This window comes from Leopardus geoffroyi, chromosome A1, assembly GCF_018350155.1.
Source record: "Leopardus geoffroyi isolate Oge1 chromosome A1, O.geoffroyi_Oge1_pat1.0, whole genome shotgun sequence".
In the NCBI taxonomy this organism is placed as follows: Eukaryota; Metazoa; Chordata; class Mammalia; order Carnivora; family Felidae; genus Leopardus; species Leopardus geoffroyi.
In genome coordinates this window covers 24,916,023-24,932,245 of record NC_059326.1, presented here as the reverse complement: position 1 = coordinate 24,932,245, position 16,223 = coordinate 24,916,023, and the positions used below count along the sequence as shown (strand labels likewise).

The 16,223-nt window shown below is 42.1% G+C and overlaps 1 protein-coding gene across 1 annotated transcript in view; it reads right to left on the bottom strand.

Moving 5' to 3' along the window:
* CPB2 (carboxypeptidase B2) overlaps nt 1–16,223 on the bottom strand; it is a 50,777-nt gene that overhangs the window by 17,921 nt on the left and 16,633 nt on the right. The window contains exons 4-7 of the mRNA XM_045476747.1: nt 15,670–15,778; nt 11,301–11,402; nt 8,020–8,124; nt 703–813 (exon numbers count right to left, since the gene is read on the bottom strand). Of these exons, the coding sequence (XP_045332703.1) occupies nt 703–813; nt 8,020–8,124; nt 11,301–11,402; nt 15,670–15,778 (427 nt within the window). The remainder of the gene's footprint in view (nt 1–702; nt 814–8,019; nt 8,125–11,300; nt 11,403–15,669; nt 15,779–16,223) is intronic.

Here is a 16,223-nt window from a genome sequence, read left to right as displayed (position 1 = left end):
AAATTTTAGAAAATGCAGAGGACAGAGGAGTGTTAAATTGCAACATGGCCGTGCAATTAGCAAATCCAGACAATGTGAAACCTTGTCTTCAATGAATAAATTGCAAAGAAAAATTTGAGACACACACACACACAGAGAGAGAGAGAGAGAGAGAGAGAGAGATGGAGGGAGAATCTATGGATTAAAATAGAATTAAAATATTCCTAAACCAATCACAATATATTGGCCTTAACTGGATCCTGAATCAAAGAAAATTTTTCTAAAAAAGCTATGAAACAATTGCAAATTTAAATTTGATTGCACATTTTCTGATATTAAGTATTGTTAATTTTTAGGTACAATTGTACTGTGCTTGTTTTAAGACCTATTTTAGAGATGCATCCTGAAATATTTTTTGCTGAAGTGATATGGTATCTGAGATTTGTTTCAAAATAATATGAATAAGGTAGAATTGGGTTGGGGATATAGACAAGAAAATATTGGCCATGAGCTGATTATTGACGAAGTTGTGTGGTAGGTACAGAGGAATTTACTATACAATTATTCCCACTCATATGTTTAAGTTGTCCATAATAAGAATTTAAAGATATTTATATCGTAAATAAAACCATTGTGCCAAGATCCAGGATTCTATGAATAATTCGATCGGTGCATCCTTTATCCCCAACTAGGGCGTGTTTTGTTTTCTTTGCCTTTACCTACCTTTTTCCATGTGAAGTCATAACCATCCACATTAACTACCGGCATCACATAGAAATCCATTTGTGTCAGAAGACTGGTGTATAGGGTTTCTTTCCCATAGAATTGAGTTACCTACAAATTAAACCAAGTATGTTTAATAATATCTCTCTTAAGTCCTTCTAAACTTAGTCTGTTTCCTTTATGCATTATATTTTTTTAAAACATCATTTCGTATGTTTAGATTTGCATCTTTAACTTTCGGGAAGAATATTAATTCCTTGACAAGTCTGAACTCAGGGCACTAGACCGCCCAATGGTGGCAAATGCCTTGGATAGGGGACAAATGGTCCTCTTATTTATTGGAGGCAGAAAATAGCACCGTATATTTTCTAAAATTTTCTTCTTCAAGAAACATAGAATTCTACCTTAGATGTAATTCCATTCCTTTTTCAATAATCCATATATCAATCAGAGTTTAAACTAGCTTTGTCTTATGCCCAGATATGACTACATAGTTTCTACTTTGTCCTTATAACTTGGGGAGTCAAAATGTTCATTTTAATTCTTTCAACAAATCTATGAAACACGCATTCAAACCCTCACTTACCCATTCTGTTTGGAGTCCTGCTTATTGGACAAAAAGCTCCATAGCTAATGTGGATCATCTGTCAGAACCTAATACTCCCCCTTTGACAATCACTAATCAACTTCCTATCTCTGTGGATTTACCCATTCTAGGTATTTCATATAAATGGAATCATCAAATGCATGGCCTTTGTGTCTGGCTTCTGTCACTTAGCATAATGCTTGCAAGATTTGTCCATTTTGTAGCATGAGTCAGTATTTCATTCCTCTTCACTGCTGAATGATGTTCCATTATAAGGATATTCCACATTATTTTATCTACTCAGAGGTCGATGGGCACACTTTTTGACTATTATGAATAATGATGCATGAACATCTGTAAACAAATGTGTCTGCTTCTCTTGGGTGTGTACCTACTAGTGGAATTGCTAAGTCACATGCTAATTCAATGCCTAACCTTTCAAGGAACTGCCAAACTGTAAAATAGTGGCTGCACTGTTTTACGATCCCAACAGCAATGAATGAGGGTTCTAATTTTTCCACAGCCTTACCAACACTTGTGATTATCCTTTTTGAACTTTAGCCATCCTGGTGGGTCGGAAGTGATATGTCCCTGTGGTTGTAATTTGCATTTCTCTAATGACTGATGATATTGAATACCTTCTCATATGCTTACTGGCCATTTGTATATGGCGAGTTATCTTTTCAGATATTTTGCCCAATTTTAAATTGGACTATATGTCATTTTATTGTTTATTTGTAAACATTCTTTATATATTTTGGATACAAGTCCCTTATCATATATGTGAGTTGCAAAAATTTCCCTCAGTTATATGGGTTGTCTTTTCACTTTCTTGATGACATTCTTTGAAAAGCACAAAGATTTTTGATTTTGGTACAGCCCTATTTATCTCTTTTGTCCTTTGTGGTTTATGCTTTTGGTGTCATATCTAATGAATAATCGCCTAAAGGCACAAAGATTGACTACTTCTATGTTTTCTTCTAAGAATTTTGTAATTTTGCCTTTTAAATTTAGGTCTCTGACCCATTTTGAGTTAATATTTGCACTTGGTATGAGGTAGGGGTCCAAGTTCATTCTTTTGCATGTGGATATCTACTCGTTCCAGCAAAGGATGCCTTTTTTGACCTTTCACAAAGGTGCCATCTGGACTAGTGGTAGGCTTGCTTGGGTGCATTTAAAGAAGATGAGGGTGCAGAATAAAATGGGAATTGGTGATCTGAAGAGTAGCAGCAGGACAAAACCAGGACCTCGGGGGAGAGGTGTAGAAAAAGGAAAGACGGAGGGAAACTGGGCATTAAGGGGACTTCTCAATGCCTACCCATAAAAGAAGTGAACCCTAACGGGAGGGTGATCTGAATGGATCGGCTAGGTAAGGTTAAAGCACCCTCAGGACTTTGGATATTTTCCCGATTGGCTAAAGGGTGAGACCGGGTTGTACCTGGTATTGGGCAAACCTGTGTTCTTTTCTAGGCATTGTGTGAATTAAGGGCAGAGTTCCATAGATACAGAGAAATCTAAGAAATATTCTCACTTAACCTTGTAAATGATGTTATACTCATTAAGATATTTTCAGATTTGACATCTACCCAGTTATTTATATGTCAAAAGCATACAATCTAGGCAAATAATCATATCATTGAAGTAATTTAACCTCTAGATTTCTATAAGCCTTGTAACATGACTTAATAGATCAACTGTGTTTAAAGACATGATATTTAAAAATAACACTTCAACCAAGTGTAACATATTTATTAATCTAATAATTTATTATCAATTTGTGATTTGTGTATCCTGGGGCTCTCCAGTGAGTTTTCATGGTATTTTATAAAGATATATACAGTCATGGTTTTATATCTAGCGAATGAATCACTCTTAATGAGGCAGGTGGCTGAAGACAAAACACACACAAAAGACCACAAATAAATATTTGTCAAAGGAATGATTTACCAACAAGACAAGTAACAAAGTTGAACTCACTGTCCTAGTATAAAAACAAGACAAGAAAGAGGGTACCAGAGGACAGCACAAGAATGAGAGATTAGGGGTGGGAAATAAAGGCCTGACTGATTCCTATTAGCTTGACCTCTGGCAGATAATTACTCACTTCTCTTTTCCTGAGGCACACCAAAGCTTTGTCCTTATTATGGTCCCCAACAACAACAACACCTGCCAAAAAATTCACCAATAGCCACTTGACAGAATAAATTAGTCCAAAAAGGCATATAAGATGCTATGAACGGAAGATTTTCTTAATTTTTTTTTTTATTTTAGAGAGAGAGAGCAAGAGAGGGGGGAGAGGGGCAGAGGGAGAGAGAGAGAATCCCAAGCAGGCTGCACGCTCAGCATGGAGCCTGATGTGGGTCTCATTCCCATGACCCTGGGATCACAACCCAAGTGGAAATCAAGAGTTGGACACTTAACCGACTGAGCCACCCGGGAGGCCCTATGAACGGAAGATTTAAAAATAAACTGTTACTCCTGCTACCAGTAGAAATACAGCAAAGAGCTTAAGTCCCAGTTTTTCTGCAATGGCAACAAAGTATTTAGCACAATGGTAGGTACTGTCTGAACCCAAGAATTGTATTTCAGCCTAAAGCTGAAGCATTAATTTAAATTTTAAATGTTACAAGAGATGTTGAGTGCTGATCCTGTGGACCAAACAGTATAATGAGTTATACTGTAACAACAACAAAAACTGACTTTACAGATTATCTTTGTCCTTAACAAGCTGATAAAACTGTTAGGTCGGAAAGGAAACAGCAAGAATTCAATGCTATAAGTACGATAATAATTTCAGGATGTACAAGGTGGTTCAGAAGAAGGAGAGTTAATTTTTCAGGTGTTTGGTGTTAGAATTCCTGAAGAGCAGACTGAGGGGACAAGACATTCAGGATACGGGTGAATGGGTGGTGAGCAGGTGTGAGGAATGACAGGAACAGAAGGACCCGAAATTAAGAAGTCAGATTGTTAAGTGGCTCCTCCTATCCTTCCTGGCCACTGTCCTCAGCCATATTTTGGATCTAAAGGTCAGGGAGAGAATTAGTTTTGAGATCCGAGGAAAGCCACGGGAGAAGTTTACTGAAACAGAGTTGAGGTTAGGTTTAGTGATGCCGAGTTCAAGTTTCCGAGATTATTCACTAGCTAGATCTCGCACATGGACTTTAAATTCACTCAGAAGGACAGTAAGAATTGGAGAGGAATAAAGAATCGTGAGCCAGGTTCCAGGGAGTTATCTGGAGGCCATTAGATGACAGTAAAAAGAAAACTCAAGAGTGGTTCAATCAGATCAGATCACGAATTTGGGGGAAAAGGCAGTAACTGCAGATGATTTCCCCGCTGTCTGAAAGCAGAGGGTGACTCTGAAATCTTTCCATAAGCCACAATGGGATAAAGTGAAGAGTATCCCCTACTTTCCCAACACTTTTACATCAGCACCTGTTTTTGCTTACTGCAAGAAGGAGAGTTTTTGCTTTTATGAAAAAAGCCATCACCATCCTAATGCAGGCCTTTCGTAAAAGTGAATGGCATAATGCGAACTTTAGGAAAGCAGGGGACACCTGTAGCAGGACAGGAGAATGTCGATCCACTCCTCTGGTCCCTTGGCACATGGAGATACGAAAGAAAGAGCAGGCTGTCTCCTTGATGGAGCTTCTATGAAGCAGTGCCTTTCACAAGTCACATGTCAGCTAAGGTAAGGGGCAGCAGAAGGAAATCTGCGGAGGCCATAAGGTTGCAGGGTGCCCACTTTGTGTGCAGCTACGTGAGCATTCTCCTGGGCAGAGGTTCACAGGGAGGCTAGGACTGAGAAAAGCCAGCTGGCAGACAAAATGCTAAGCAAGGCGCGATGCCCCATACATGTTCCTTGGGCTCCTATGATGGGCCAGGCCGGTGCTTGTCATGCCCAAGCTAGCCTTGGCCCTGCCTTTGCAGAAGTGGAAGGGATCTAAAATTGGTCTCTAAAGGATGAATGAGAGGCATAGAAAGAAATGACTGGCCTCAGGCTCCCCAAAGTGTAGAGTAATGGGTTTCTCCTAAGCTGAGACTGCACCAAACTGAGTTAGAGAAAAGAGTAAGAGAGTACGATATATATATATATATATATATATATATATATATATATATATATATGTGTGTGTGTGTGTGTGTGTGTGTGTGTGTGTTTGTGTATTGGTCTCTGCCCCACACCCACTCTGGTTCCTGGCACAGACCTTGTAATGCCCTGAATGATAAGAGCAATGAAGGCATCTTTTGTTCTAGTATTTGGTCCTTGACCTCAGTTCCTGACACAGAGCTTTGAAATCCCTTGAAATTTCCTGGGTGATAGCAGCGTCTTTTGTTCTCATGAGGTGATTCTTGGAGGGCTCCCGTCAGGAGCCTCATCAACAGAAAGACCAAGCCATGATTAGGAACTTGGAGGTTCCAGCCCCAACCATATCCTCCAGGAAGGGGAGTGGGATTAGAAATTGAGTTAATGATCTCTCATGCCTACAAGGTGAAGCCTCTATAAAAACCCCAAAGATAAGGGGTTCTGGGAGCTTCGGGGCTGGTGAACACGTGGAAAGTGCTAGGAGAGGGGTTCATCTGGAGAGGGCAGGGAAGCTCCATGCCCCTTTCCACAGACCTTATCCTATGCATCTCTTCTACCTAGGTGTTCATCTGTATCTTTTATGACATCCTTTTATGATAAACTGGCAAACAAGAAGTAACCTGTTCCTCTGAGTTCCCTCAGCTACTCTAGCCAAATGAAGCAAGCCTAAGGAGGAGGTGGTGGGAACCTTTGACTTAGAGCTGATCAGTCAGAAGCGCGGATAACAGCCTGGACTTTCAACTGGCATCTGAAGGGTGACGGGGCGGAGGGGGGGGGGAGGGGGCGGCTGAGCCCTTACCCTGTGGAATCTGACTCAGTCTCCAGGCAGACAGTGTCAGAAGTGAGTTACATTGTCGGACACCCAGCTGGTGTCACAGAATTGCTTGGGATGGAGAAAGTCCCCATGCATCTGGTGTCAGAAGTGTGTGTGTGGTAGTTGTACAAGAAGAAAGGAGAAACACAGGAACGGTGTAGGTTTTCTTTATAGAGACTTAAAAGCTAAGACTTCCCTTTGTCTTTGAGTTCTTTACTTTTTAAGTATAAAATCTGCCCCCACAAAAATCTGAAAGCTAAGGATTTCATTTTTCCTTCTACAGTTGTTAGAATCATTATGAAGGGCAGATGATCTAGATTAGTTTTAGGCAGGCAAGGATGCAGCTCCTTAAATGTCCATTAACAAGAGTTTATTGACTGTGTTGCCTTGGGCTACAAAAATCAGCCTCATGTTTGTTGGGACAAAATACTTGACTGTAAGGTTTTAGAGCCGTATCTTATTTCCCATGGTATCTCCAGAGTCTGGAACCTCATAGGCAGTTTATGAATATTTGCAGAATAAATACTTTAATCTTACAAAGATTCAGCAATTGGGGGTGGGTGGAGGAGAGCATGTGTAATAGGAGACAAGAGATGTCAATCCGGGAGGGATGACAAGTAGGGACAACTTCACCAATATGAATTAGCCTTTCTTTCTGGTCCTTTCCAGGTTCAGTGATGGAAGGAAAAGAAGCCTGCTTTCCTGCTTGCTTTGCACATTTCTTCCTCCACTAACTGCTGCTTCATTCATTACCTAAAAGGAATAAACCACCCAAGTTGAGGAAGGATCACTAAATGACTGAGTTGTGTTAATGATCTAGTCCATTGAGAACTATCTTCATTTGGTCAGGGCAGTACCAGTGGTGGCTGGGAACTTTCCAGAAGGCTCAGGGAGGCTGCAGCTCCCATCAGAGGGTAAGAGCAGATGGTGAGGCAAAGGAAGAGAGGTAGAGGTGTTGTATCTGACAAGACCCAGTGGAGGCAGAAATATTTTCACTTTTGATGTACGTCATGGGTTAAGACAGATCAATGGAAGTGATTATCTTTTGATTTTTTTTAAACAAATCTATTTTGTGTGGCTGTATCCCTGTGAATACAGAGACAATCACCATTAGCAGAAGGACACATATTTTAAGTTAGTTTTCCAGTGGTAACAGCTCTTTGTATAAATCAATATAGAGAACATTTATGCCCATTTTATGGGAGCTGAAGCATAATTTTTACTGTATTCATTTATTATACAGCTTTATAGCCATTATAATTTTTGGTTTTATGCCATACTCTTTGCCTTATATATGGATTTTTTGCTGCCAAGGCCTCCTTCAGGGACAAAATCTCCCATTATGACATATGAGAAAATAGGATCTGCTCTGTAATGTTGTACTTCATGTTCAATTTCCAAGGGCAGAATACGGCAAAGATGTCTGGATTATTTAAATCAGAAGAGTAAGAAATTAATTGGGACTCAATTTAGGTAATTGCTTTAGTTCTTTCTTCTACTTAGTAAACATACTACAATTGCAAAATATTTCTTAATTATTTTCCAGTGTTTAGCCCTAGCCAGAAATACAGGAAGAAAAAGGTAGACAATCTTTAGGGTGATTTAAATGCTTGAAGTTACAGTTCCCAAACTTAAAAATATGCACAAAAGTCACCTGGGTAGCTTGTGGAATTTGTAGATTACCCAACCTCACCACCAGAGAGTTGAAGGCAAGAATTCTAGGATGTGACCTGGGAAAATGCATTTCATAAACAGCCCAGCGGATTCTGACACAGGTCGTCTTGGGCCGCGAATTGAGAAACCCTAGTGTAAGAGAATGTGAATACTTACATAGCCTATGAACCACAAGCAGAAAGCAGGAGAGATCCATTCTCTGGCATGGATTCCACAGTCAATCCATATGGCATTTTTGGCTCTTTGTTCTTTTCTAGAAACCTGCCCAAGGAAAACCAACAACAATAACAAGAAACTTCAGGAAAATAACTTCCATCTATGTAGTGCTCGCGTTTAATTCTTTCAACAAATCTACGAAACACACATTGTTCTCTGCATCCCTTTGAGGATTTTCAAGGGACATTAAAAGCTGGTGTAACTAAAAGGTACTAGTTAAGGTCACGTAGCTGGTGAGAGGCAGGACTGAGGTTTTCAGTCAGGACTTCTGATTTCAAGTCCTCTTTGTTCCTCCGCAATTACTTGTCATTCCACAGGGTAGAAAGGGTGGAAGGCAGAAGGGTAGAAATAAAGACCAGAACACTAGTGTTTCAGGCTCTACCTTGACACTTCTGTGGGGTAAAGGGGTGTGTACAAGGTGGGCAGCTTTCTGTGGCAGACTAGTACAAAGAAAGATGGGGAAAGGGAAGCCAGTGATGGGGTACCTGGGTGGCTCAGTCAGCTAAGCCTCTGACTTTGACTTCAGCCGAGGTCATGATCTCACGGTTCATGAGTTTGCGCCCTGCAATCGGTCTCTGTGAAGACAGCTCAGAGCCTGGAGCCTGCTTCGGATTCCGATTCTATGTCTCCCCCTCTCTCTGCCCCTCCCCCACTCGTGCTATGTCTCTCTGTCTCTCAAAAGTAAATACATGTTAAAAAAATTCTTTTTTAAAGATAAAGGGAAGCCAGTGATGCCAAAGACAAACTTGGACTCCCTGACCACTTTCCCCAGGGTGCATACTTTTTACATATAGACTATTCCCCTATTTCACACAAAAAGAAGCATACGTCTAAGTTCACACAAAATTATTACCACCAGGTCGAGGGACAGAGACCTTGCTCTGATTCATGGTATAGGGAGCTAGTGCAAGCTGCCAATTCTGGAATCAGAACTCCCAATTTGCCCTCAGTGATAGACTTTGGTGTCTTCAGAAGTATTCTCAAAAACAGCTCCAAACAAAATGAATCACGGTTCATTTGCTTTTAAAAATTAGTCCCCACGCAATTTTAGGGTATGGAAGGGAGAAGAGTGTCATTAAGATTAAGCAAATATGCGGAGTTGAAATTTCAAAACAAGAAAAGGAGAGAGTTAAATTTTTATTGCCAGGGGGGTCTGGGTGGCTCAGTGAGTTAAGCATCGAACTTCAGCTCAGGTCGTGATCTCATGGTTCATGGGTTCGAGCGCCGCATAGGGCTCTGTGCTGACAGCTCAGAGCCTGGAGTCTGCTTTGGATTCTGTGTCTCCCTATCTCTCTGTCCCTTCCCCACTGGCTTGCTCTCTCTCTGTCAACAATCAATAAACATTAAAAAAATTAAAAAAAAATTTTTATTGCCATCTATAGCCCTCAAAGAGGCTTTGTTCTTAACTAACCTGGAGCTAGTGATAATCCAGTAAGAAAGCAAGGGAGAAAGTCCAATGGCATTGACCGCAAAGAGAGAAATAGTACAAAGGGAACTTTCTAGCAAATTTAACCTACTCAATTTATTTTTTTTTTTTTCAACGTTTATTTATTTTTGGGACAGAGAGACAGAGCATGAACGGGGGAGGGGCAGAGAGAGAGGGAGACACAGAATCGGAAACAGGCTCCAGGCTCTGAGCCATCAGCCCAGAGCCCGACGCGGGGCTCGAACCCACGGACCGCGAGATCGTGACCTGGCTGAAGTCGGACGCTTAACCGACTGCGCCACCCAGGCGCCCCTAACCTACTCAATTTAAAGGGAAACCTTGGGTTGTCTGAACTAGTTGCCTGACTCAACTCTCTGTCTAACTGTGCCAAGCAAACTCTCTTGGTACCAGTCCCGATGCTGGAAAGATGAAGGAACCCCAAAGACTTCCAGCGTGTGTACACCCTTGGTCAAGTAAGACTGGGACTGAGGCATGCGGGAAGCATGGTCTTCCAACATATAAATCTAGGACCCAGAAACACAAGTCCTAAAGAGTACACACAACATGTCTGAAAGCAAATGTCATGGGTGTGTATACCACAATTACATGGATCCAATCGGATCGACCAACTCAGCTGCCAGGAGGACCCAACATTTCATATGTCTGCCTTGAGTCTCTACTGTAGGTACTTGCCAAAACAGATGAAAACCCAGAAACCCCAACTCAAAATCTTAACTTGAGATGACAAAGACGCTCACCTATCACAATTTAGATAGGTAATGGTGGGAAACTCTATGTAAATTAAATGTTATTAAATCCAGTGTAATTTCCTAATGCTTAATTTTTTTTGTCTAGACCTTCTTTTTAATTATTTTCTGAGGAAGGGTTAGGGGGAACAGCTAAAACAAACAAACAAAAAAAGAAACGCAGAATTAGAAATTAACAGGCAGGAATTAGTATGATTTCATGGCTCCCAAAAATTCTTTCTGTGGCCATAGTCGCTGACCTTTACTAAGACCAATTTATTCAACTAAAAATAAATAACCAAATGGACAGCGATCGGAGCAGAAGTTATCACATTAGTCCTACTGCCCAGGCCCCCGACATAGCCCTGGTTCCTGTCCTTTCCTTGGTTTGGTTGTTAAGCTGTTTCTTTGGTTCCAAAAACTACATCCGGGTCAATTCAATGTTTGTCTAACAACAGATTCCTCTGTATTTGTTTCCTCCTAAGTAAGGCAGTCAGAGGTGCTGGTGGTAGTGGTGGTAAGTAAATAACAGACTTGAGAAAAATAATCCAGACGACTCCCTTATTTTATGAAGGTAGCCACTGAAGCTCAGGAGGGGGTGGGGGCCAGAAGGGCAGGGAAGATGGGTGATGGGCACTGAGGAGGGCACTTGTTGGGATGAGCACTGGGTGTTGTATGTAAGCGATGAATCACAGGAATCTACTCCCGAAGCCAAGAGCACACTGTCTACACTGCAGGCTCGCTAACTTGATAATAAATTATATTTTAAAAAAAAGGAGAAAAAAATAAATGGCTTATCTATGTCACATAAACAGAGAGAGCGGATTCTGAAAATAGGCTTTTCACTCTCCCATCCATCCTGCATTAGTAAAGGAAAAAATGTAAGGGTAATAACTAATCCCCAAATAGCTGGATATTAAAACCGAGGAAGACCCATAATACAAATATTTCCACAGCTCAAAGAAAAATAGGCAAGTTATAACAAGCACCATTGGAGAAGTGACACATTCTCCAAAGTGGATAGATCAGCGACTGCCCCCACAGCATACCTTTAAAACATAAAGTGGGTACTTCTCGTATGAGGATCCAATGTGGATTTTTTCAACCATATCAGGATAGTTTTCAGTTATAGCTTCAATCCAAGAATAGATCTATCAAAGCAGAAACCAGCAGTCAGTCGCAGAACAAGTTCAAAGCATTTTCCTGGCCCAAGGAAGGAGACAATTTCATCAAGGCAAGGCGATCCCTTTAAAACCTTTGCATAAGGAAAGAATAAGGAACAAAAACAGTTGGGGCAGGGTGTCTCTTCTGCTGTTTCGGAAAATAGATAAAATTAAAGTTTTGAAAGATATCAAGGGTTAGAGAAAGAGTAGAAAAGGACTGAAAAACTTAGCACAAAGTAGGAAAAGTTAATCTTAAAAATTTTTTTTTAATATTTATTTATTTTTGAGAGAGAGACAGAGACAGAGACAGAGACAGAGGGTGAGTGGGGGAGGGGCAGAGAGAGGGAGACACAGAATCATAAGCAGCTCCAGCCTCTGAGCTGACAGCACATGATGTGATTCGGGGCTGGAACTCACGAACTATGAGATTATGACCTGAGCTGAAGTCAGACACTTAACCAACTGAGCCACCCAGGCGCCCTGAAAAAGTTAATCTTTAAAGTGTATCTCCTGAAAGTTGTTTTTTTTTTTTTTTTTTTTTTCTATTTTTTTTTCAACGTTTATTTATTTTGGGGACAGAGAGAGACAGAGCATGAACGGGGGAGGGGCAGAGAGAGAGGGAGACACAGAATCGGAAACAGGCTCCCGGCTCTGAGCCATCAGCCCAGAGCCCCACGCGGGGCTCGAACTCACGGACCGCGAGATCGTGACCTGGCTGAAGTCGGTCGCTTAACCGACTGCGCCACCCAGGCGCCCCCTGAAAGTTGTTTTTAAAGGCTCATTACATTGAATCCCTGCCTCCCTGTGTGAAATCTTCTTTCCCATTCATTCATGAGTTCCCTTTTATATAGAACCTTTTTGTTATTTTTTTTAATATTCATTTTTATTTTTATTTTTTTTACTTTTTATTTATTTTTGAGAGAGTGAGAGAGAGAGAGAGAGACAGAGAATCTGAAGAAGGCTCCAGGCTGAGTTGTCAGTACAGAGCCTGACACGGGGCTTGAACTCACAAACCGTGAGATCATGACCTGAGCCAAAGTCAGACACCTAACCGAATGAGCCACCCAGGCGCCCCTAAGAAGGGTAACCTAAAGAGGCCCTGGGCCCTGTCTTTGTACAGGATAAATCACTGTTGTTCCCCACTAGAGATCTGTGCACTCGCAACAAGATGTGTAAAATGATAGGAGGCAGGGGTGAGGACAATCTGCAGGAAAAATATTCTCTCGTCTGATTCAGGACCTTTCTCCTGGCTGCAAGTCTAGTGATTGTGATTGTGGTTGTGATTCTGTCCAGATTACACTGGAAGGAAGAGACAAAAACTCCCGGACCTGACTTGAGGCTAGTGTCCACTTCAAATCAGGGTTTGAATGATGGAACTCAGTCATGTTTGCAGACCAACTTCTCAGGGGCCATACTTGTATTTGTATACCTTCTGCAATGGGAGTGACCAACCCTTGGCCTTATTTCTGGGACCTTATCTAGAGGTAATTTCAAGTTGATGGGACCCGGAGCACCGTGGATCCTCTCAAAGTAGCATAACTAGGGTAAGTGGTTGTCCTGTGCTGGGGATTAAGATGCTCTCCGAAGGCCCACCTGTCACCAAATACCAATGCTGTCCGTGCCTGCAGTGTTGGGCATCTGACCGTCAGAGATTTCCTCGCTGGGCCTCTGTGTACCATGCTACTCTTCTAAGGCATGAGTGCATCTGAGACAACTACTACATGAAACTATTTTGTGTTTCAATATTAATGGTTCGGTACATTCCCTCCAACCAGGGAGGCTGTGTTGTGTGAAGGCAGCTTTACAGAAAACTGTTCATTTCACAATCTAATCTGAGCTAGTGAAGGTAACACCCTTTGAATAACTCTCTTCTTTTGCCATTTGTCTTAAGAAGTTATTTTTTGACCGGGGCGCCTGGGTGGCTCAGTCGGTTAAGCGTCTGACTTCGGATCGGGTCATGATCTCGCAGGTTCGTGGGTTCGAGCCCTGCGTCGGGCTCTGTGCTGACAGCTCAGAGCCTGGAGCCTGCTTTGGATTCTCTGTCTCCCTCTCTCTCTCTGCCCCTCTGCTGCTCTCTCTCTCTCTCTCTCTCTCTCTCTGAAAAATAAACATTAAAAAAAGAGAGAGAAGAAGCATTTTTTGGCCCTTTGTTTTTCTCCCTAGAGTGGATCCTAGTGGGAATCAATGACAAAAGAATTCTCCTGCCCACCAGGTGACCTCATGGTGAGGGCTGAAGGAGAGATCAATGCCGAGGGCGAGGGCGAAGGAAGGACTTGGTGGAATTTCCTGAGGGCCAGATGGCCATGGATCCTATGAACCCTAAGGATTGAGGGGGGTGGGAGGAGAGGTCTGCAATGTTTCCTGGATTGTCACTGTTACGAACTGAATTGTGTTCTCCTCCGAATTCATACACTGAAACCGTAACCCCCAGCGCCTTAGAACGTGACTACATTGGGAGATAGGGCCGTTAAAGAGGTAAGTAAGTTAAAATGAGGCTGCTGGTGTCGGCCCTCACCCACCCTGCCTGGTGTCCTCATAAGAAGTGGAGATCAGGACATAAACATACGGAGGGAAACCAGGGATGTGCACACAGAGAGAAGGGCATGTGAGGACACACTGCGAAGGCAACCGTCTACAAGTCAAGGAGAGACACCTCAGGAGAAACCATCCCTGCTGTCACCTTGATGGTGCACTTCCAGCCCCCAGAACTGGGAGAGAATACATTTCTGTGGTCCAAGTTACCCAGTCTGGGGCACTTTGTTATGGCAGACTAATAGTCATGTCCTTCCCCTATCGACCCCTGCCCCATGTCCTTCCCACTCTCTCCTGGAGACAAGGTAAGAAAAAGTCACCCTTTTGAACAAAATCATGAAAAAAATATTTTTAAAATATTTAAAAGTACTTTTTTCAGGCGTTCCCCTCTTCCCATCGAATTCGGCGCAGCAGTGATTTTGCAAATCACACCCGCCGAGCGTCTTGATCTCCGGCATCAGACTGGGGACACTGGAGGGGAGACGTCTCAGGGGAAGAGAGACAAGGGAGGAGAGACAAAGGAGGGGATGCAATTTTAAGATCCCCATCAATCAGCCAGGCATATGGATTCTAGAAGCCGACCGAGTTCCGGTTTAACTAACTGGAAAGGAACAGATGCTTTTGAAGATTAAATAGCAAATTGATTCGTATCTCTTAAGTCTTAGATGTCTTAAAAACATGGATATGGTCCTTAACAGTTTCTGGGCACCTAGCCACAGATGATAAAAAATACTTAACATTAGGCAATACAGCAGCATACTCCGATGAAGGAATAAAAGGTATCAAGGGATTTTTATTACTTGGAGCATACTATATAAAAAAGAAAGTCCTCTAAGGAGTTTACCCTTTCAATTAACAATATGGGGAAACGGTTCTGAGAGTGTTACATGAAAGGTTACAGCCGAACAGCAGCATTTTTCTCAGGTTCCCCGTAGCAAATGGGAACCTGTAAGTACTGATGGGGAAAAAAATCAACTTCTTAAAGATTAAAATACAGCGGCACCTGGGTGGCTCAGTCGGTTAAGCGTCCGACTTCAGCTCAGGTCACGATCTCGCGGTTCGTGAGTTCGAGCCCCGCGTCGGGCTCTGGGCTGATGGCTCAGAGCCTGGAGCCTGCTTCCGATTCTGTGTCTCCCTCTCTCTCTGCCCCTCCCCCGTTCGTGCTCTGTCTCTCTCTGTCTCAAAAATAAATAAACGTTAAAAAAAAATACAAGTGGTATTATTATCAGTAACGTTATTCATTTAAATAGATTCCTCCTAAGGGGAATAAAACGTACGTATTTACCGTGTACTAAGTATGAGTGAGTAAATTCCTCTAATTCAGTGAGAGAAAATGTAGCAATTATTCAGTAAGAACAGGATCAGGGTAATAGTCCAAAGACACATGATTAATTAGACTGTTAATTTCTTTGGGGCAGTGTCAATAAAAAGGCCCTATTTTTATTTCCTGTTGTTCCTTAATGTGTAGTGTTACTGCTAGCAGTTAGAGGCACTCTCAACTCTGGACAAACAGCCTGCTTACAGGCAGGGTACTAAATAGAATGCAATCTCCCCAGGGAAGATATCCACAAGAGGCTAGGTTACCACCGTATAATCAACCTAATCGTAATTTTTTTTTTTTACTCTCTTCCACTAATTCTGTTTTTTAATAATATCCCATGGTTGAAATGGCCATGCTCATTAAATTAAAATAGTGATTTTGGAGAGCAACGTAATGGCTTACTTCATTTAGCGAGTGATACTGTTCGTAGTACGAGGAAGAGGTCCGGGGGCTGACCGTGTCATTGGCAGTCTGCTGTTGAATAAGATCTGCCACTTCTTCCACCAGGATGCTGGGGGACGAAACAGAGGGACAGCTGATTTCCAAACAGGACTCTGATTCTCCCACGGCCCACTGCGGGTACAGCAACAGGTGAGCATGGGGAAAAAAAAATCACTGAGAAATTTAACAAGGTAAACTTCATCAAGGTGCAAACAATAACCCCTCACGTGGTAGCAAGCTGAAATTCACAGACCTTCTTGGTGGAACCCACATGAGAGCTGAGAGAAAGTGGCTGCTGTGTGATGTGTTTTGAAGGCCCCCCCCAACTCACCCTTTCCTCACCATTACCAACATTCCTTGACTGTGATTCGTCAGTGTCTTTAAGGTTAATGGACAACTTTCTTAAATCCAGACTAACATTGTATTATTCTGTTTTCAGTTGAGGACCAAGGAGAAGCAGAAAGCCTTTTCTTTTTGTTTTTCATCGTGACAGCCATTGACCTACACCAGATATT